Raw genomic sequence first — 23,844 nt, 5'->3', positions numbered from 1 at the left:
TGGAACTGTTATTCCAAGCTATTGTCCAAATTCAAACCAGGCAGATTGATCCTGATGGTCAAGACATTGCTATGGGGAATAAATCAGGGAGTGGCTGCCTTTAAAGCAACTGTTTAATTTACAAAGATGCAAGGGAAAGGGCCTTATGTCTGAATATTTGTGGCTTCTAACGTGTCAGTGAGCCACACTGCAAGCCTGACTGATAAGCTTAAATTGGTTTTCAGTGTAATTCTTAGTAAATTCAGGATTACTTAGCAAGTGTTGCCCAGTTGCATCATCACATCTAATTCCTCTTGTCAATGTCTTGGCCAATGAGACTCAACCTGCCTGATTTGAATTTGAACAAAAGCTTGGCGGTTAACTGTTCCCTACTGCATTCTGCATGGCAATGCCTCTGCCAGTCAAGGGTCCACTTGCAAACCAATTGGCACTGTCTTCTTATGCAGGATAAACTGTTGTTCCCTTGACTGTTAGTAATCTTGTGATCTGTCCTGATGAGTACAAGACAAAAGGTTTAGGAAACATGCCTCTTTAAGTTCAGCAATACTCAAGGTCTGTATGAACAATGGCTATTTAACTTTTAACTCCTAACTCTTGGTTTCTTTTTTCAGCCAGCTTGTTATCCATTTATTAATTTGTCCCTAGACTCCAGATGTTCCAATCTTAGTCATGAATAAAACGCAGCATCTTATCGAAGGCCTTTTGAAAATACAAATATATTACATCCACGACATTACCCTTTACTACCCTGTTATTTCTTTAAAAGATTCAATAAGATTGGTAAAGCATGACCTTCCTTTTTGAAATGTTTTTGGTTCTGGGAGAAATGTCACTGAACGTTCTCCAGGAAGAAGCGGAAGTGAAATAAATCAAGAGATTTATGTTGCCCAACTTAAGTCACAGGAAGGAATAAAGACTTACCTCAGAAGTGCACACAGCCAGCAGATTAACAACCTCTGGGATAAAGGCCGGAGTGACTTTTGCTTCAATGTTTTCTAAATTTCTGTGTAAAGAGAAAATTGGCCTGATTACTACACATTCTGGATAGGCTTACGGAGATATGAATGAATTACAGATTGCAATCTAATCAAGGATTTCAGATGATTTATATCTGGATTAATTCAAAGAAAGTATGCCTAGGTTTTGCTAACTAATTTTAAAGAGGGGTTTGAGTTTATCAGAGAAATATTGCTTGATTGGAACTAATAGTGATAGATTAGCAGTTTGAAATGCATCTTGTCATGTTTAAGTATTGTTCAATTGCTATAGGTTGAGCTAGTTCATTTGTAATAGTTAAACTGTATTGTTAAATAAAGTTTGTTTTGATAAAAGCTCCCTAGTTTGTCAGTGGAATGAAACTTCTATCTTCGCATTAATGCCAAAAATAGAAAATTGTTGAGGTCTAGTCTGGGTTCATAGTGCACATTGGGGTTTCTGATCTGGTACCCGAACAAAAATTGGGGGCTCTTTTCCAGAATTAAAAGCTACATGAGAGTGGGTGTTGAGGTATTGGTACTTTTTTCAGGTGTTGCATTTGGTTAGTTTAAATATATATATTTTTTAAAGTTTATTTATTTATTAGTCACAAGTAGGCTTACATTAACACGGCAATGAAGTTACTGTGAAAATCCTCCAGTCGCCACATTCCGGCACCTGTTCGGGTACACTGAAGGAGAATTTAGCATGGCCAATGCATTTAACCAGCACGTCTTTTTGGACTGTGGGAGGAAACCGGAGCACCTGGAGGAAACCCACGCAGACACGTGGAGAATGTGCAAACTCCACAACGACAGTCACCCAAGCCGGGAATTGAACTCGGGTCCCTGGCGCTGTGAGACAGCAATGCTAACCACTGTTCCACCATGCCGCCCCCAGGGACGACAGTGAGTGGCTTGAGGAAAAATGGTTCTTTCACTGGCTAAAGATTTCCTGGGTGTAGAAAGTCACCCGGAGTGGTTTACAAAAAGTGGTTAAAACAAAGTTTTTGGATTTGGCAAACTAGCTGAAGTTGACCGTACCTGAAGGGTTGAGGAAGGCAGAGATCATTTCAGCAATAGCTGAGCATTGGAAGTACAATCTGAATCATTGGAATTGACTAACGTTCAATTACAAATGAAATAGTTGCAACAGGAAAAAGAATTAAGACAGCTTGAATTAGAATTAAAAGCACAAGAAAGAAAGGGAGAGAGGAACAACTGCAGTTGAAAAAGAGAGAGATTAGCAATCACAATGGAAAAAGCAAAAGAGATCTTCTGAACTTCAGGAACTAAAAAGGAAACATGAACTTCAAATGGTGGAACAACAAAAGGTTAAAACTGTGAGATTAGCAGTAAAAATGGCAGATGATTTTGAATTGGTTCATAAATCAAGGTTTGGTTTTCGAATATCCCTTGATCCCTTTAGCCCCAAGAGCTATATCTAATTTCTTCTTGAAATCAGACAACGTTTTGGCTTCAACTGCTTTCTGTGGTAGTGACTTCCACACATTCACCACTTTCTAGGTGAAAAAATTTCTCCTCACCTCAGTTCTAAAAGGTTTACCCCTTATCCTCAAACTGTGACCCCTAGTTCTGGACTCCCCTACCATCAGGAACATTCTTTCTGAATCTACCCTGTCTAACCCTATTAGAATTTTATACGTTTCTATGAGATCCCTTCTCGCTCTTCTAAACTCCAGTGAATATAATTCTAACTGACTTAGTTTCTCCTCATATGACAGACCTGCCATTCTAGGAATCAGCCTGGTAAACCTTCGCTGTACTCCCTCTATAGCAAGGACATCCTTCCTCAGGTAACAACACCAAAACTGCACATAATACCCCAGGTGTGGCCTCACCAACACCTTATACAATTGCAGTAAAACATCCCTATTCTTAAATCCTCTCGCTATGAAGGCCAGCATACTATTTGCCAAATCATTAATATATAATGTGAACAGTTGGGGTCCTAGCAAAAATCCCTGTGGAACCCCACTCGTCACTGACTGCCAATGAGAAAAAGACCCATTTATGCTAACTCTTCCTATCTGCTAACCAGCTTTCTATCCATCTCAAGACATTACCTACAATCCCATTGTGCTTTAACTTTACATAGTAGTCTGTTATGTGAGACCTTATTGGAAGCCTTCTGAAAGTCTAAATAAACCACATCCACTGGTTCTGCTTGGTCAACTCTACTGGATAAATCCTCAAAGAATTCCAATAGATTCATCAAGCATGATTTCCCTTTTGTAAATCCATTCTGACTTTGTCTGATTATACCACTGTCTTCCAAATGCTGAGTTATGAAATCTTTGATAATAGACCCCAGCAACTTCCCCAATACCAACAGGCTCACTGGTATACAGTTCCCCGTTTTCTCTCTACCTCCCTTTTTGAATAGCTTAAATTAGCTACCCTCCAATCTGTAGGAATCAGTCCAGAGTCCAAAGAGTTTTGGAAAATAACTACCAAAATATCTACTATTTCCAAGCCACTTCCTTAAGTACTCTGGGATGAAGATTATCAGGACCTGGAGATTTACCCACCTTCAATCCCATCAATTTCCCCAAAATCATTTCTCTTCTAATGCTGATTTCCTTCATGTCCTCACTAAAACTTGTTTTTCTCAGAACTTCTGGCACATTATTCATGTCTTGCTTTGTGAAGACTGAAGCAAAGTACAAATTTAATTCCTCGGCCATTTCTTTATTCCCTGCTATGAATTCTTCCGTTTCTGACTGTAAGGGGGCTACCTTCATTTTTGTCAATCTTTTTCTTTTTACATACCTATAGAAACACTGACAGTTTTTATATTTCCACTAGCTTACTTTCACACTCTATTTTTCCCTTCGTCCTTGGTCCTCCTTCGCTGAATTTTAAACTGCTCCCAATCCTCAGGCCTATTGCTTTTTCTTGCCAATTTTCCTTGCATCTGATGTTATCTCTAATTTCCCTTGCAAGCCATGGTTTGGTCACAATTCACTTAACACTCTTGTGCCAAACAGGAATAAACAACTTCTGGAGCTCACCTATTTGCTCTTTAAATGCCTGCCATTGCTTGTCCACTGTCTTTCCTTTCAGTAATGTTTCCCAGTCTATCATGGCCAATTCATGCCTCATGCCATCACAGTTACCTTTATTGAGATTCAGGACCCTGGTCTCAGAATCAACTACATCATTATCTACCTTGACAAAGAATTCAACCATATTATGATCACTTGTCCCCAAGGGTTCTCTCACAACTAGACTGCCAACTAATCCTTTCTCATTGCACAACATACAGTCCAAGATGGCCTGTTATCTTGTTGATTCCTCTGAGTTATTACTGAGTTACCTTGCGGAAGAAAAGCAAAATGACCTGAAAGAGTTAATACAGTCTCATAGAACTATATGTGGGAATAAACTGGGAAGTACTAAAGGAATTGTGCATGATGTAGATGTAGAAAATGCTGTTCCAATTAAGCAACATCCGTATAGACTTAATCAAGTTGACACAGGTTCAGAAAGAGAAGTTGACATTGCTCAGTCTGAGATGCAGCAGTTGAAAGTCTCGATCAAATATTCCGAGGAGACGGTGGATACTTACACATCCCAGTTAATGAAGACACGAATGGAGGCAAATGAGTGCATGTGAAACTGGTGGAGGGAGAGGAGAACCAGTTACTGGGTGATTACGAGAAGAAGGAAAGTGAGCAGGTGCAAAGACAGTTGCAAAAAAAGATGATTGATTTGAAGCCTGTTCCTGAGGTTGTTGAAATTAACTGAGCATAAACTACAGGACTGTCGACAGCAGCTTGTCATCTAGGAGAAGAAAAATGTCAGTCAGCCAGCAGTCACTTGTGATCTCAAGATGGAGATTGAGGAGCAGAAGCATTGTTCTACCACAGACAAAAGAAAATGACAATGATCTGAAGTCAGACTGTTTGATGAAACTGTACCATCATTCCAAATTAACTGCTGGGATAATGAATCTATACAGCTTGCACAGACATGGACACCCAGAGAAACAGTACTGTTCATAGCTGATGTTCAAGTTAATCACGATGGTTTGTGCAACAGCGCATGGCTTACACAATGATCACTAAAACAATAAATCCTGACACCAAAGAAGCCAAACTGCTAAATAACTTCACCAAAGAATATGAAGAAAATGATGATGAAGATCCAGAACAAATAAAGGAATTAATAAACTACATTGGAACAGAAATATATACTTTTACTTTCACAATCCGAGATTGTCCAGGTTACTTCCTCAAGGTAGCTTCCTGGGGGAGAGAAGAATATGTAAGAAGACTATCTAACCATTTCAGAATTGAGGATTGTGTTGTAATTGAAAATCTAATAGTGCAAACCGGGGATGCAGGAAAAGAAAAAAAATGTAAAACGAAGCTAAAAATTGGAGACTCTGGAAAGACTTAGTGTACCATTTTGCAACAGAAGGTAGAGTTGGACTACCTGACAAAGGAATAAGGCCAGTTAACAAGACAGGGATAAAGTGACCCCCTTCTGGATGGCCCTGAACACACACATGTAAGATTGAGAAAGTGTGGAAAGGGACAGTTTCTCCGTGACAAAGTCTGTGAGCAGCTCAACCTTCTTGGAAAAGCATTACTTCAGTTTGACATTTTCATGACTCTGAAAATCAAAAGAACTGGTTGGATTCAGCGAAGGAAATTAAAAAGCAAATCTGAAGTGGTTTGTGCCAGTTTGCATTCAATGTAAAGTTTTACCCTCCGGATCCTTTTGTTTATTTAAGTTCTCCTGGGATTTCAGACCAGATATGTGGAATCATGTGGCTAATGGGAAGAGCTAAGCTTGCCAGAAAGAACAGTTTCATTTTCATTTTAAAATCCAGGGGAGCTGGTACAAGAAAGAAGTGTCTCTCTGTTTTTGTTTTTCTTTCTCTTTCTCTCTCTCTCTCTTTCTCTCTCCCCAGAGGCTTTTTGAAAGCTTCAAGAATGTTAACCTAAATCAAAGCAAGTGTGCCTCCATCTTGCTAAGTAATTTTAAATAGGGGTGTGAGTCTGTAGGTGAAATATTGTTGAGTGGAACTAATAGTGATAGGTTAGCAGTTAAGAATTGTATCCTGTCTTGTATTGTGCAATTGTTAAAGATTAAGCTAATTCACTTGTTATAGTTAAACTGTGTTGTTAAAGAAAGTTTGTTTTGACAAAATCTCCCGAGTTTGTCAATAGAACCACACCTAGAACAAAACATCCTATCTTCACATTAATGCCAAAAATAGAATATTGTTAGGTCTAGCCTGGCTTCATAATATACCCTGAGGTTTCCATTCTGATACCCTATAGTGAATCATTTAATAGTTCTATTGTTGTACATTAGCTAGATTAATTAGGGTGGCACAGTGGTTAGCACTGCTGCCTCATAGCACCAGGGACCCGGATTCGATTCCCGACTTGGGTCACTATCTTTGTGGAGTTTGCACATTCTCCCTGTGTCTGCGTGTGTTTCCTCCGGGTGCTCCGGCTTCCCCCCACAGTCCAAAGATGTGCGGGTTAGGTGAATTGGTCATGCTAAATTCTCCCTCAGTGTACCCAAACAGGTGCCGGAGTGTGGCGACTAGGGGATTTTCACAGTAACTTCATTTCATTGTGAATGTAAGCCTTACTTGTGACACTAATAAACAAACTTTTAAAGATTCCTGATGAATATTTTCTGATGGGAAAGAAAAGTGCCCGCTGGTGCCTGTTCATCTAAGATAGTGAGCCTTCAGGAACCAGTACCATTAGTGGAATGCCACAAATATGACTTGTTTTGTGGTCAGAGTCTAACTCTGGCAATCAGCATCGACGATTACAGAAAAGATGAGTGAAAATTGTTTTAGGTGAAATTCACTTGCATTGAAATTCCCCTGATCTTCTGCTCTGGTTGGGCTGGTTCCACCAAGTTTTGCACTCATAACTGACAGAAACAAGTGGAAACTCGACCCCAACGCAGCTAATGCCCTGAAAGTGTTTGATGAAATCATGGAGAGGGAGTTTTATTGTGTGCCTAATTGTACAATATCTGACATAGAAATAAATGATTGATGGGACATTGCACCGAGAACTTTACTGTGTATCTAACCTGCATCCAAGAAAAAGGAAAAACTGATAATGCTGGAAGAGAAGGAAGGGGAAACAGAGAAAGAGGGAGAAGAGGAGGAACTTTGGTGATTGCCAGAAGTGGGGGTAAGTGCCTGTGCGTTGAGAAACTATAGTCAGATCAATTTCAGCAAACCATCCCTAAGGGTCATGAAACTAGACAGCCATTTGATGTCACTCCAGCAGAACTCCACCCAAAATATATTTCCAACAAGTGACTGGGGGAAATACCCCCTGCAGAACATTAAAAACTGAACAGTTAAATCAGAGAGCAAAGCACTGAAACAAGATCAGTGAGAAGCAAAAGACCGGAGGAGAAAAAAGGCAGCTTTTTCAGTTACAAAAGAATACAGCCCTTCTTTTGACACATGGTTCTGACAGGTTTCGATGAACTTTTGTCATCTGCAAATGTCCCTTTCCTGTGCCCCTCCCCCAACCAGAATTCAGGCAGTAACTTGACAATGAGGATCCTTTTTCTTTCCTTCAGCCCAGGGTAGGAGCTGGGAGGGATTATGTTGAGTTGACTAATTAGCCGGGCTATGACGGGCAGATTCCCTTTGATGTAATTCAACCTTTGTACACTCAAAAAGGCCAGTCAGCAGCCTGACTTTGAGAATGTGGTTTTTGTGGAGACATCTTGTACCTTCAAGTGCAGTAAACACTTTGCACGTTTGCAGTTATTGCCCAAGTGCAGGATGTTACTGACATCAGATTGCCCAATATGCAATATAGATGCACATCAGTCAAATAGACTGATTTCCTCACCAGAGACACATGCCATGGAAATTTTAGGTTATGACTATCTCCAACAAGAGTGAGCCTAACCAGCTCTTTTGTTGAAAAGCATTGTCATCTCCGAACAACCCACCTTCAGCACCTAGACATTTGTATTGACCAGAAGTTCAACTGGACAGCCATCTGAAAGCCATTGTTACCAGAACAAGTCAGAGTCCAGGTATTCTGTGGTTCAATTCCTGACTCCTCAGATTTTTTACCACCTATAAAGCACAAGTAAGATGGAATACTCCCTTGTCTGGCTGGATGGAGCTGCAGTGACACTCAAGAAACTCACCATCATCCGGGATAATGCAGTCCACGTGATCAGCAGTCATCCACCAATTTACACATTCACTTACTCCACCCATCAGCAGGGTCCATTACAGTAACCCAGGCTTTTATTACAGCACGTTCCAAACCCATCACCACTTCCATCAGGATTGAAAGGAGTAACAGGCACTTGGAATGATAACCACTTTCCAAAGACCATGTCTCTTCCCAATTCAAACACTATCCTAAGCTGGGAGTATATTGTTATTCCTTCATTGTTCCTAGGTTAAAATCCTAGAATTTTCTACTTAACATTACTATCAGAATATCCTCATCACATGTAGACTGTGAGTGTGAGTAAAATTATTTACAGTATGAAGGCCAACAATTATTTGTTTAGCCATATTTTTCACGATGCGATACAACTAAGTTTAACATAGCAGAAATGAAATCCAATGAAATGAAAGTGCTAACTTATCCAGATGAAAAAAAATAAAAGAACGATTTCATCAAGTTTATATCTCAATGTACGCTACCCCATCTTACGTTCTGTCTTCTTCGGCTGAAGGTGATGAACCCTCACTGGGACACAGTCCCGTTGATGCCAGCAGCTTTCCAGAGCATCATCTTGAAAAGTGAGTTCCAGCATGTTATTTGACCATGAAAGCATCCTACATATTCTAGTATAGTATACAAGCTGGTCAGAGATCGTAAATTGAAAACCCCACCCAGACGGATTGTAAACTTGAGTTTAATAAACCTGGTAATTTCTGAATTGGCACTAGAAATCTGCCAGATTGTTGTAAAAACCCAACAGGATCACTCATATCCTTCAGGAAAGGCAACCTGGTGCCCTTAGCTGGTCTGGGCCTACACAGCAATAGCACCAATGCAGTTGACACGTAATGACCTTTGAAGTAACCTCGTAAAACATTTCCAACAAGATAAAGCCTCATCACCGCCTCTTCAGGGCAACAAGCAAACAAGCACTTAATTCCAGCTTTACCGGTGTCATCCATATTTCAAGAACAAATTTTAAAATTCACATAGGGGATGATGCTGCTTTTCCCCCTCAACAATGCACTTTTCATTTTAAAATTTACTAAATTTAGTGAAAAGCCAGGAGCTAAAGTGTGGGCTGATGAGAGTAAATAAAATGAAGGAAGAGAGAAAGGAAAGAAAGAGAAAGAGAGTTAATGCAGAAACAATTGCCGGGACTTTACAACCTCGCTCAGGTGAGGCTCGTAAAATCCCGCCCGAGGCCAATGGGGAATTCTGTTCTGCAAGTCTCGGAGCAGGGATGGCGGTAAAATTCCAGCCTGTGTCAAGAAAGCAAGATTAGATTGGATTGGCCCGGGAAGCAAGAGGAGATTATGGGGTCTGCGAACAGAGGACAGGTAAATATAATTAGGAAAGTTTGTTTGTAAGGAAGGTAAACGCTGACACAGACTGGTTGACCAAAATGGCCTGTTTCCGTGTTGTAACTTCTATATATTTCCAATTCTCAATGCACAGAATGAAGAATAATTTTTGCTGAGGATTTAGAGGGGTTGCAGGAGGCCTGAGGCATTGTACTGTAACAAAAGCCTTCAGAAGAGAGGGAAGAGAGAGAATAGAAAAAGGAAAAAGAAGTTTTAAAATATAGGCCCCAACTCATTGGAAGCTATCCGAAGATGGGTAAAAGAACAAAGGAACAAAGAACGAAGAATAATACAGCACAGGAACAGGCCCTTTGGCCCACCAAGCCTGCGCTGATAGGCGGTTTCTATCCCACTGTTCTCCCCCCACTCATGTGTCTATCAAGGTAGGCCTTAGATGTTGCTAATGTGCCTGCTTCCACCACCTCCACTGGCAGTGCATTCCAGGCACTCACCACACACTGTGTGAAAAACTTTCTCCGCACGTCTCCCCTAAACTTACTACCTCTCACTCTAAACATGTGCCCTCTTGTAGTCGACCCTTCCACCCTGGGAAAAAGCCTCTGACTATCCACTGTATCGATGCCTCTATCAGGTCGCCCATCAGCTTCTGTCCTTCCAGTGAAAACAATCCAAGTTTACTGAACCTCTCCTCATACCTAAAACCCTCCAGACCAGGCAACATCCTGGTAAACCTTCTTTGCACCCTTTCCAAAGCATTCACATCCTTCTGGTAGTGCGGCGACCAGAACTGCACGCAACATTCCAAATGGGGCCTAACTAAAGTTTTATGCAGCCGTAACATAACTTCTTGTTTTTAACCGAATGGAGTATCCTTCCGTGATAACCATCACGAGGTCCACGGGAAATCACTGACTGACCTCCCTGTGGGGCTCATTGTATATGATTTTCCCTGGTAACAGGCAGTGGCCTGCCCAGCTGGAATTCATTACCTGAGCCTTTTGTAAGGCAGGCCCACGACTGGGCCTGTTGAACTGTAGTCCCAGGCAGGGACTAATGTGTGTATATTACGGTAGTGGTTTTACTTTGCATTCTGTAATAAATTATGTTCCTTTCCAGTTGGGCTTCCTGGGTCATTGCACTTTCAAAATGCTTCTCTGCAGCGTCCACATAGAAAATACGGTGATATCTCATCAGGCCTGCCCTTCTTGGCTTACCTTTCTTGTTGATATTCAATATGATGGGCTACAATTTTTAAAAAACTACAAATGCCCCATTGATGACCCACACTGTGACCTCGACCATTTACATCCAACACTGAAGCATTGTCTTAAAATTACCATGAAAATCTTATCCATGTCTTTATCGCACCAGTAACATCCAAACTCAACTCCCATGCATCTTATCCTGCATGGGGGTTGAGAGGAAGTGTTAGGTTTTTTTAGGGAACATTAAAACTGACAAAGCCCCAGGGCCTGATGGCATCTATCCTCGACTGCTCAGGGAGACGAGAGATGAAATTGCTGGGCCTCTGACGGAAATCTTTGTCGCTTCTTTGGACACGGGTGAGGTCCCTGAGGATTGGAGGACAGCGAATGTGGTCCCGTTGTTTAAGAAGGGTAGCAGGGATAACCCAGGAAATTATAGGCCGGTGAGCTTGACGTCCGTGGTAGGGAAGTTGTTGGAGAGGATTCTTAGAGACAGGATGTATGTGCATTTAGAATGGAACAATCTCATTAGTGACAGACAGCATGGTTTTGTAAGAGGGAGGTCGTGCCTTACAAATTTGGTGGAGTTTTTTGAGGAAGTGACAAAAACGGTTGATGAAGGAAGGGCCGTGGATGTCGTCTATATGGATTTCAGTAAGGCATTTGACAAAGTCCCACATGGCAGGTTGGTTAAGAAGGTTAAGGCTCATGGGATACAAGGAGAAGTGGCTAGATGGGTGGAGAACTGGCTTGGCCATAGGAGACAGAGGGTAGTGGTTGAAGGGTCTTTTTCTGGCTGGAGGTCTGTGACCAGGGGTGTTCTGCAGGGCTCTGTACGGGGGCCTCTGCTATTTGTGATATATATAAATGATTTGGAAGAAGGTGTAACTGGTGTAATCAGCAAGTTTGCGGATGACACGAAGATGGCTGGACTTGCGGAGAGCGAAGAGCATTGTCGGGCAATACAGCAGGATGTAGATAGGCTGGAAAATTGGGCGGAGAGGTGGCAGATGGAGTTTAATCCGGATAAATGCGAAGTGATGCATTTTGGAAGAAATAATGTAGGGAGGAGTTATACAATAAATGGCAGAGTCATCAGGAGTATAGAAACACAGAGGGACCTAGGTGTGCAAGTCCACAAATCCTTGAAGGTGGCAACACAGGTGGAGAAGGTGGTGAAGAAGGCATATGGTATGCTTGCCTTTATAGGATGGGGTATAGAGTATAAAAGCTGGAGTCTGATGATGCAGCTGTATAGAACGCTGGTTAGGCCACATTTGGAGTACTGCGTCCAGTTCTGGTTGCCGCACTACCAGAAGGACGTGGAGGCGTTAGAGAGAGTGCAGAGAAGGTTTACCAGGATGTTGCCTGGTATGGAGGGTCTTAGCTATGAGGAGAGATTGGGTAAACTGGGGTTGTTCTCCCTGGAAAGACGGAGAATGAGGGGAGATCTAATAGAGTTGTACAAGATTATGAAGGGGATAGATAGGGTGAACAGTGGGAAGTTTTTTCCCAGGTCGGAGGTGACGATCACGAGGGGTCACGGGCTCAAGGTGAGAGGGGCGAAGTATAACTCAGATATCAGAGGGATGTTTTTTACACAGAGGGTGGTGGGGGCCTGGAATGCGCTGCCAAGTAGGGTGGTGGAGTCAGGCACGCTGACATCGTTTAAGACTTACCTGGATAGTCACATGAGCAGCCTGGGAATGGAGGGATACAAACGATTGGTCTAGTTGGACCAAGGAGCGGCACAGGCTTGGAGGGCCGAGGGGCCTGTTTCCTGTGCTGTACTGTTCTTTGTTCTTTGTGCACATAGTCCCACTTTCCTGTTGTTTCTACTGTTGTCTTCACCTGTTCTCCATCTATCAAAATTATTCTCCCCATTTGTAAATCCCTCATTCCATTGGAACATTCTCCAGCTCTATGCTCCAGTAGACTCTTCTGACTTAGACCTCAAGTGCACACTTCCTCCTTCCCCTAGTCTACCAATGAGGTAGCTGGGGAATGAGGGGAGGGGGGGGTGCAGGAAGGGGTGGAAAGTTCAGCTGCTGAAACCCCACATGATGGAATTCTACCCATCTCCCTTCAAGGGCCTCATCAAAACCTTAAAACCCTTTTCACCATTAGTTTAGTCTTCATTTTTTTTGTTGTCTTTCTTAAATGAGAGTAATTTTAGCCTAACCGCCCAGCCACACAATTCCAGGGTCAGATCAGACTTCACATTGACTTCCACGTTTAACTATATTAAACAATATAAGCAGCCCATATCGGCCTACAGCAGGTCCTAGACAACACCTAATTCAGTGTTGATAAGTTGTAGCTAACAGTCATGCCACTTAAGTGCCAGCTAGTCATCTTCTCTTATAAGGTACCAGCATCACTAAATGATCCACTGTCAACATTTTCGTCCTGGTCACCGTTGATCAGAAGCTGAACTAAACCAGTCACAGCTACGAGCAATGCAGAACCTGGGTACTATGTGATGAATGGCTCAACTCCTGACTGTTCAAAGCCTCACCATTATCTACAAGGCTTAAAGCAGGAGCATATCCACAATGACACTTAAAAAGCTCAACACCATCCAAGCAGAGCCATTTGTTCCATAAGTGCCCTTACTACTGAACTCCGTATGTATCCCTGCCATTATTGGTGTACTGTGGTTGCAGCATGTACAAACTACATGCTTAAAGTGACAAGCTTAAAGTGACAACATGGCATCTAGCACCAAGGATGACAAAAACAGCAGGATCATGAGAACAACAGTCACCCTAGATTCCAGATGCATTGCAGAACTTGCATTATCTAACTTCAACAGCACCCCTTTCCCCTTTGACATCTCCTGTCTAAAATGACAAGAGCTGCAAGGTCAAGGAAACACCATCACTTTCAAATTCTCCTCCAAGTCACATACTGTCCTAACTTGGAAATTTATTGACAATCCTACATTATCACTGCAATTCTCTTCATACTGGAGAGAAGCACCATTGCCACAAAGGTCTCAGCGCTTTTAAGCAGAACACCTACTGCCACCTTTTCAGGGGCAACCAAGGTTGGACAATAAATACCAATGTTGCCAACAGCATCCACATCCCAAGAACAAATAAACAAATACCACAATTAATTTCAGTACCCTTTGATGAAGCTGAGCTCTGGTTTGCTATTCAGTGAATCTGATTAACAGAATGTTAGATAAGGAAAGGATTGACCTTTTCTCTAATGCCTCTCAACACTCACGCTTTAACATATGGCCATTTCAACAAGGCATTGGAAGGCTGTCAATGACCATGATTTCTTACACCAGCACCCTCAGGAAAGCAACGGGGAACACAAGCAAAAAACTGATTCTGTTCACATTTAGCATGGGCTAGGATTTTGGGTAAAGATTCTTCTTCATTGCCCAACACTGTGACTTAAGCCCAACTTCAATAAGCTAATGGGAGGTCTTGTGGCGCAGTGGGTAATGCCCTACCTCTGAGCCAGAAACTCCGGGTTCGAGTTCCACCCCAGGACTTGATGGCTCATAACGTGGTCAAACAGATTGAGTGTGTGCCCCTCAAGCTATAAGCCTCTGGTGACCGCCTAGTGACCTGTTACAGGAATTGCTAGCTATGGAAATAGATGAAAAATCTGCCTTGGTGCACCAGTAGGTGCAGGAAAAGAACTGGGATTGGAATCAGTAAGCTAACGCCTATCAAACGAAGGTGCTGTTTCTCTTTCCCACACCAACCATCGTGTAATGGCTGTGAGTTCAGGAACTCAATATATCATTACCTAAACAACACATTTTCCAGCAACACTGTGAAAAGTCAATTAAACTAATCATTTATCTTATTATTGATGTGATTTAGCTGTGCTCTCACTCAGCCTGTTTAATGATAAGACATCATTTACTCTTAGGGGGAATACTCTCGATTTAATGCCCTCATGTTCTAGTCTCCACAATAGGCCAGGGCCAACAAGGCAAACAGCAGACTCTTTCCTTAACTTCCCCAAACTCTGCGACTAAGACAGCTACAGCAGACACAGCGTACCTTCCCCTTCAAATCATTGGGCAGGAAAACTTTGTTCAGAGTCTCATCTTTGCTGCTGGTAGCCCTGAAAACAATTTCTCCAACTCCCAATGTTTTGGCTGAGAAACAAAGTAAACACAAAATCTGAAAATGCAACAGTAAAGAAAGGAAATAATGAGAATAGTTTGCACCTGCAGATAATAATGAGAAACTTTATCAGGAGGAGTGCTTGTCCAAGGCCTGCCTCGGCCTCCTCGGTGGATAATCTCTGTACACATTGATTCAGTTGCTGGCTCAGAACTTGAAGCACATTGCCTGGCAACAGTGGAATCTCTGCAGCCATCTCTTCAGGTCTGGAACAAGAAAACACAGCGGATTGAAACCATGGCAACAAAATGTTAATCAGATGAGGCCTTGACCCAGCAAGAATCAAAAACATTTAGGTCCCAGCCCCCTCATTTCTGTGGATCAAAATTTAATAACACATTTACTTTGTCACTTTAAAAATTCTTCAGAGAAATATACGAGACAAAAAAATATCCTACGGTGTCTCAATTAATTTTCATTTCACAACACAACAGCACCCTAATGCTATACTCTTGATCTCAATCTGAGGTGATGGCAAGTACAGGTCAGACATTTCCTCAAAATATGCAAATGTCTGGTTACAGGGCCTGCCAAGCTGCCTCAGGTCCCTCAGGTGACCCTCAGGCCCAGTTCTAACTTAACTTCATTGCAACTAAAAAATGTAAGGTGTTACTCCATCAGGAACACGCTTGCCTCTGAGCCAGAAGGTTGTGGGTTCAAGTCACACTCGAGAGACTTGAACAGAAAAATATACCCCGACACTCCATACAGTGCTGAGGGAGTGCTGCACTCCTGAACGACTGCCTTTTGGTTGAGGCATTAAATGAGGTCCTGCCTGCTCTTTCATGGCACTATTTTGAAGAAGAGCAGGGGACTTCTCTGTGCCAACCTGGCCAACATTGACCCTTTGTTCTACAGCACTAAAAACAAATGATCAGGTCGAGATCACATTCCTGCTTGCGTGAGCTTGCTATGCGTAAATTGGTTGCTGCTTTTCCTACATTAAAACAGTGACTACACTTCTAAAGTGCTTTGTTGACGATAAACTGTTTTGTAACATCCTGAGGTCATAAAAGGCACCATATAAATTAAAAACTCCATTTTTTAAATGGCGAGTGACATGGGGGGGGCGTGGGAAAGAATTCTAAATCACCAGGAAAATCACAATCAAAAAATATTGGGCCCAATTTTACCATCGCATTGCGCCTGTTTTCAGGCACGAAAACTTGGTAAAGTCGGGCGTGAGGCGAGTAACCCGATCTGTGCCTGCCTCCGCGCCAGTCCCCCCTTTCCCGAAAATGGCCGCAATTGGGACTGCGCCTGAAACGGGCGCGACAGCCAGTTAAATGCATTTGCATGTAAATTAACTTAATGGGCTGCACGCCCAACTTTACTGGCATTTCCCCCTTTGCCACCGTGTTCACCCATCCAGAATCGGCACGAAAAAGACATGCTCCACAAAAGTCCAATTCGGGCGCTCCCGTTAGTGAGGAGATAAGTGCTGGTGCGTCCGACGGCTCTCTGCCTGACATCGGTGGGGGGTGGGGGGGGCGCGGTGGGAAGGGGGGGGTCTGCGGCCACTCTACCTGAGATCAGTGGGAGGGGGGGTCTGCTGCCACTCTGTCTGAGATCAGTGGAGGGGAAAGGGGGGTCTGCTGCCACTCTGCCTGAGATCAGTGGAGGGGAAAGGGGGGTCTGCTGCCACTCTGCCTGAGATCAGTGGGGGGGAAAGGGGGGTCTGCTGCCACTCTGCCTGAGATCAGTGGGGGGGGAAAGGGGGCGGGGGGATAAGAGAGTCCAGTAATGTTGGATGGGGCAATGTCTGTGGGGGCCAGGGGGAGGCCTTATCCGGCCCGGGAGGGATGTGGCAGGGGAGCCGCATTCTCTTTTTCTTTTCTGCGCATGCGCAGTTGGAGGCGCCGATCGGGCCTCAGGGTTTCGGACGCATTAAGCCCCGCCCACAGGCTTGTGCAGCACGATTCGGAATCACTGATATTTTTGCAGGCAGTGTGCGAATGGGGGCGCCTGAGAATGGGTCTAAAGGTTGGATCTGAAACACTCCCAGCACATGGGAGGGGATGTGATTTTCAGCTCCCGTTTTTTATGTTTTTCACACTAACTCTGAGATGAGATAATGGAGAAAGGTGCTTTTTTTTGTGTTCCTTTCAGTACTTTAATTCTAATCAAAAAAGTCAATTCAAATTAAGTCCAATCATGGTCCCCACATGAGGGACAAACAAGATCCCAAGCTGACAAGACAAGACATTGCATCCCATTTTGGGCTTGATCTAATGCTTCATCTTGGCCAAAAGGCCAAAACGGCTTTGAAAAATTGCATCAGGTAAAGCCTCGGTTTAACCTCATTGGCTGCCCTGATCCTTCACTCTCCCGTAGCTTAGGCAAACCACGAACATAGGCGTCAGCACACCCCAAGTACAATGGGCTAGTCTCGTCCCCTCCTTGATCATGGTTTCACCCTTGCCAGGTAAATATGAGAAAGATGCTGTTAGTGCTGGCAGCTTCCTGCCGGCTACTGGCCTTTGCCGATATTTGGGAAAATTCTGCCCCAAGACCTAACTGCCATATGGCAACTATTTGCTATGAGAGGAGAAGGGAGTGGGTGCGAATAGTTACTGAGTAGTGTGACATGAACCCAAGATCCTGGTTGAGGCCACTCGCGTGCGGAACTTGGCTATCAGTTTCTGCTCGGTGATTCTGCGTTGTCGTGTGTCTTGAAGGCCGCCTAGGAGAACGCTTACCCGAAGATTGGTTAAGCGTTCTGCTGATGTGTTCCCTGACTGGAAAGGAACACTCCTCACTACATGTAACTCCCACCATTTGGCCTGGGCTTGCAAAATCTTACTAACTGTCCTGGCTTGAGACAATTCACACCTCTTTAACTTGTGATTATCCCTCTCTTCACTAACACTGTTTGTACCTGTAAAGATGTGATTACCTGTAAAGGCTCGCCTTCCAACCATTATCTTGCAATTGAATCTTTTCCTATATATGCTGTGTTTATGAACCCAACTCTCCACTCACCTGATGAAGCAGGGGCGCTCCGAAAGCTCGTGATTCCAAATAAACCTGTTGGACTTTAACCTGGTGTTGTGAGACTTCTTACTGTGCGCACCCCAATACCGGCATCCCCACATCAAGTCTCCTTCTGAGCATTTCCTTTTTGTTCCCTCTGAGCTGTAAGTGCTTGGCTCACTCATTTGAGTCAGAGGATTTTGGGTTCAAGCACCAATTCAGAAACTTGAGTACATAATCTAGGTTTACACTTCATTTCCATTTACCCATCTTTGATACTTTTAGACAGCAAAATTGACCCATCTCAGTCTTCAAAGCTCTAACTGACCTTGCATCCACAGCCTGTTGAAGGTCCCTGATTTCCAATACCATTTTTCTGCAAAGAATGCTTCTCAGTTTCACTCCATGGCCGAGCTTTAAGATTCTGCTCAGTTGTTCTGTATTTTCCAGAATTAGCTCCTCTGTATTCAACTCTTCTGAATCCATCTATCATTCTGAACATCCTGATTATATCACCCTCAATCTTCCCAACTCAAGTGAATACAAGCCATGACTTTATGATCATTTGTTAATGCGTTGGCCCATCATTACCATTGCAAGGCGTTGAGGAATGGATAATCAATGATAAACCCAACAAAAGGGTGTGCGAGAGGTTCCTGAACAGTAGACTAGATGGGCCAAAGACATTGTACTTGTTGAACTCACCTTCGCTGCAGTGGTTCATAGGAGCTGACGTCAATAATTCGTTCGAAGGAGGTGACAAAAGCTTCGAGCCATTGTTGCAGGTAATGAGGATCCTTCTGTAAAGAAAGCACAAGAACCATGTTAATTTCACCATCTCCTCAGGACTTCAAATCTTTCTCAGGTTTGCTTGTAGGTGTCACACCTAGTAGGACAGACTGGCTAACAGCAGCAAGTTCCCTTCCCTAAAGGACTTTGGGTGTTTACAACTACCTGACGTCTTCATGGTGACTTTAACTATGGTGTCAGTTTTTAATCTCTAGATTTGTTTAAAACGTTAATACAGGTCCTCAAACTGCCATTGTATGGTTATGAACTCTCATTTTTTGGATTAGTGGTGCAGGCCTCTGAATTACTAGTCCAGTAACACAACTACTCCAATAGTGTGCCCCTGAGAATATCATGGGCTGGCCTTGCTGCTCTCTTCACCGCGACTGAATGGTGCTACCATAATTCTGCGAGGACTCCCAAATGCAGTCTGACTAGGGCCCCAGCCATTAGACCTCACAATTAACTGGCGTTATAACCCAGAATTCTATTTAGATTGTTCATTGTCACCCCAGTCTGGTTGTTAAACAGGTTTAGTTTTGCTTTAATCTTGGGTGGGGTCCAATTCACTCACATTTAGCACCTGCCAACCCAAACTGACTTCTTGTTTTATGACCCATGTAGCATGTTACTGCTGAGAGATTGCTAAATACTTGGCTTTTAGCTTGTAAAAGGGGCAGGGTCTTGTCATCAAGCTGTCCGAAATCATTAAAATCCTCCTAAACGTTCTGTGTGTTTTCTTGGACCTTGTCAAGAAAATCATGTTACAGATTCTGGTAGGTGCTGACATAATAAGAATGCAGGAATTACTGGCTTTTTAAAGTTTTTAGTTTATATATTAGTGTCACAAGTAGGCTTACATTATTATTGCAATGAAGTTACTGAGAAAGTCCCCTGGTCACCACACTCCAGTGCCTGTTCAGGTACACTGATGGAGAATTTACCACGGCCAATGCACCTAACCAGCACGTCTTTCGGACTATGGGAGGAAACCCACGCAGACACGGGGAGAACATGCAGACTCTGCGCAGTGACCAAAGCCAGGAATCGAATCTGGGTCTCTGGTGCTGTGAGGCAGCAGTGCTAACCACTGTGCCACCAAGTCTCACAATTTCAGGTCGAACAAGGTCAGGAAAACCTGTGGTTGATCACCACCTATTTCTCTTATTTTCACTGATGAACCATGTTCCCACCACTTTGAAGATGGTCTCAGGGAAAAAAAGAACTCGGAGAAATAAGAACAAAGGTACTCTATTAGTGTCATCAATCCACGCAGACATGGGGAGAACGTGTAAACTCTGCACAGACAGTGACCCAAGCTGGGAATTGAACCTGGGTCCCCAGTGCTGTGAGGCAGCAGTATTAACCACTGTGCCACTATGCCACCCATGACTCAAATCCAGCCTAAAACACCAAGATCAATCTACTTCACCTTCCACTATCCTGGTGGCTGCATGATGCAATGGAGTTGTTGACTCATTGTCGCAATCATAAAAACATGGGAAAATAGGGGCAGGAGATGACCGTACAGTCTGTTGAGCCTGGCCTGCCATTCGATACAATCATTGCGGATCTTTGACAACTCCACTTTCCCACCCGCTCCCCATAATCCCTCGATTCCCTGACAAACCAAAAACCTGACTATCTCAGCCTTAAATATATTCAGTGATGAAGCATCCACTGGAGTAATCAATTTCTATCAATTGGTCTACAATTAGATACATACATGAGTTTTAAATTCCAGTGGTTGAGAGCAATGTAAACCAGCCATGGTATTAACGTAAAGGACATTCTGAATGGGATGGGGTGATTGCAGAACCTAATTTGTACTTAATGGGCCAATGCAGATGTAAAGTTTTGAGAAGCCAGATGCTGCCTAAGATGGATTCACAAAAAGGGCAGCCTCTAGATACAATGATGCTTCCCTTGAATCATTGCTGGGTGCAGCCAGGAGTAGGAGGGATATACCTTTACCAACAATGGGAGCGAGAAACCTGTTGTCACCAATGTGACATGATTGGAGGTGGTTGAGGAGGTGAGCAGCAGAACCATTGAACCCTTGTCTTGAATGTAATGCAGGAAACTGTTTAATGACCTAACTGGGTCAGGAAAATGAGGATAATTTTTGATTCAGCGACAGCAGGTTATACAAATCCTCCACCTTTAGAGGGATATGGTCCCCAGAAGGGTAGGGGGTTTTAGTTCACATGGGCAGCATGGTCGGTGCAGGCTGGAGGACCGAAGGGCCTGTTCCTGTGCTGTAATTTTCTTTGTTCTTTGCCAAGCATACTCCATTACATTACCCCTCATACTCATCAAGTTTCAGCAGCACCCAGCCTTCACTTTCTCTGTATTTTCTCCCCTCCCCACGTATTGGTCAACATTTGCCACTCACTCAGTCCTTACATAATGACGTGCATCTGTCCGAAAGCCACCCTCAACCAATGCACTGCACCCAGAATGTATAAGTGACCTTCACTCACTCACAGTGTGATATTCTTTCTCACTTTTTGGAAAAGAGATCTCAAAACAAGGGAGATGTTTGGAGATTGCCACGCCATACATTTTGCAGCTAATAGATACTGAGGAAGGTGCCATGGAAATAAGTGGCACATCCGTCAGGGGAGAGAATCTATGCGTGGAGCCAGAGGAAATAGGCGAGGTATTAAATGAGTACTTTGCATCAGTATTCACCAAAGAGAAGGACTTGGTGGATGATGAGTCTGGGAAAGAGTGTGTTGATTGTTTGAGTCATGTTGAAATCAAAAAGGAGGAGGTATTGGGATTCTTGAGAAACATTAAGGTAGACAAGTCCGCAGGGCCTGATGAGATACACCCCAGAATACTGAAAGAAGCAAGGGAGAAAATTGCTGGAACATTGAGAGGAATCTTTGTATCCTCACTGGCTACAGGGGAGGTGCCAGAAGATTGGAGAATAGCCAATGTTGTTCCTTTGTTTAAGAAGGGTAGCAAGGGTAATCCAGGTAAGTACAGGCCAGTGAGCCTTACATCAGTGGTAGGGAAATCATTGGAGAGGATTCTTCGAGACAGGATTTACTCCCACTTGGAAATAAGTGGACATATCAGCGAGAGACAATGGTTTTGTGAAGGGGAGGTTGTGTCTCACTACTTGGTTGAATTTTTCGAGGAAATGACGAAGATGATTGATGAGGGTAGGGCAGTGGATGTTGTCTACATGGACTTTAGTAAGGCCTTTGACAAGGTCCCTCATGGCAGACTGGTACAGAAGATGAAGTCGCACGGGATCAGAGGTGAGCTGGCAAGATGGATACAGAACTGGCTCAGTCATAGAAGACAGAGGGTAGCAATGGAAGGATGCGTTTCTGAATGGAGGGCTGTGACAAGTAGCGTTCCTCAGGGATCAGTGCTGGGACCTTTGCTGTTTGTAATATATATAAATGATTTGGAGGAAAATGTAACTGGCTTGATTAGTAAGTTTGCGGACAATACAAAGGTTGGTGGAATTGCAGATAGCGATGAGGACCGTCAGAGGATACAGTAGGATATAGATCGGTTGGAGACTTGGGCAGAGAGATGGCAGATGGAGTTTAATCCGGACAAATGTGAGGTAATGCATTTTGAAAGGTCTAATACAGATGGGAAATATGCAGTAAATGGCAGAACCCTTAAGAGTATTGATAGGCAGAGGGATCTGGGTGTACAGGTACACAGGTCACTGAAAGTGGCAATGCAGGTGGAGAAGGCAGTCAAGAAGGCATACGGCATACTTGCCTTCTTCGGCCAGAGCACTGAGTTTAAAAATTGGCAAGTGATGCAGCTTTATAGAACCTTAGTTAGGCCGCACTTGGAACATAGGGGGAATTTTACCATTTTGAGTCTAAGTGCCGGATTTGGGCGTCAAATAGATCCACGTCTGGAATCCTCTTTGCAGCGCGCCCATACGCATTTTGTCGGCTCCAGCCCGATCCGCGCTGTGGGCGGGGCTTAGCGCTGGCGGACCGATCGGAGCTCAGAACTGCGCATGCGCAGTTCGAAAAAAATCTGACAGCGCGCGCCCGGGCACGAAAAAAAAAGCAGGAGTGGAGAGAGCGGCTCTCTGACGGTCATCCTCTGGTCGGGGGGGGGGGGGGGGGGGGGGGGGGGGGATGGGGGGGGAGGGGGGTGTGACCGATCATCCCCTGGGGGGGGGAGGGGAGGGGGCGGTGGTGGGAGGGGAGGGGGTGTGACCGATCATCCCCTGGGGGGGGGAGGGGAGGGGGCGGCGGTGGGAGGGGAGGGGGTGTGACCGATCATCCCCTGGGGAGGGGGGGGGGAAGGGGTGAGAGGGGAGGGGGTGTGACGTCTCATTCTCTGGGGGGTGGAGAGGGGGTGTGACGTCTCATCCTCTGGGGGGTGGAGAGGGGATGTGACGTCTCATCCTCTGGTAGGGGGGATTCCGCTGCCTGTCTGCGGCCGATCCCTCCTGGCACCATCACTGGTACACTACCAGCCACAGCCATCTCTCCCGCTCTCTCGCACCTGCAGGGAAGAGTAACCTGTGGCTGGTAGTGTATCAGTGATGGTGCCAGGAGAGATCGGCCGCAGACGGGCAGCGGAACCCCCCTGACCAGAGGATGAGACATCACACCCCCTCTCCACCCCCTCTCCCCTCCCACCCCCCCCCCCCAGAGGATGATACATCACACCCCCTCTCCACCGATTTGGCGGTAGAGTTGGGTGCACGGTTCATTAAGTCGATTTAATTGCATGCAAATGCATTTAAATTGTCAGGCCACCCGAAAACAGGCGCGAAGCTTTGGTAAAATCAGGCCCACAGTGTTCAATTCTGATCGCCACACTACCAGAAGGATGTGGAGGCTTTGGAGAGGGTACAGAAAAGGTTTACCAGGACGTTAGCTACGAGGAGAGGTTGGAGAAACTTGGTTTGTTCTCACTGGAATGACGGAGGTTGAGGGGGCGACCTGATTTATGAGGGGCATGGACAGAGTGGATAGTCAGAAGCTTTTTCCCAGGGTAGATCCTAGGGGGCATCGGTTTAGGGTCCGAGGGGTAAGGTTTAAAGGAGATGTACGAGGCAAGTTTTTTACACAGAGGGTGGTGGGTGCATGGAACTTGCTGCCGTGGGAGGTAGTGGAGGCAGATATGATAGTGACTTTTAAGGGGCGTCTTGACAAATACATGAATAGGATGAGAATGGAGGGATATGGTCCCGGGAAGGGTAGGGG

General features: G+C 44.3%; 1 protein-coding gene across 4 annotated transcripts in view; it reads right to left on the bottom strand.

Annotated features, from left to right (window-relative positions):
- nbeal2 (neurobeachin-like 2) overlaps window positions 1-23,844 on the bottom strand; it is a 231,847-nt gene that overhangs the window by 131,485 nt on the left and 76,518 nt on the right. For all 4 annotated transcript variants that reach the window (XM_078215895.1, XM_078215897.1, XM_078215899.1 and 1 more), the window contains exons 2-4: window positions 18,554-18,648; window positions 14,920-15,081; window positions 922-1,003 (exon numbers count right to left, since the gene is read on the bottom strand). In XM_078215895.1, coding sequence (XP_078072021.1) covers window positions 922-1,003; window positions 14,920-15,081; window positions 18,554-18,648 — 339 coding nt within the window. The remainder of the gene's footprint in view (window positions 1-921; window positions 1,004-14,919; window positions 15,082-18,553; window positions 18,649-23,844) is intronic.

Source organism: Mustelus asterias, chromosome 7 (assembly GCF_964213995.1).
Source record: "Mustelus asterias chromosome 7, sMusAst1.hap1.1, whole genome shotgun sequence".
NCBI classification, from domain to species: domain Eukaryota; kingdom Metazoa; phylum Chordata; class Chondrichthyes; order Carcharhiniformes; family Triakidae; genus Mustelus; species Mustelus asterias.
Note: the sequence above shows the minus strand (reverse complement) of the source record. Positions and strands in the feature narration are given on the sequence as shown.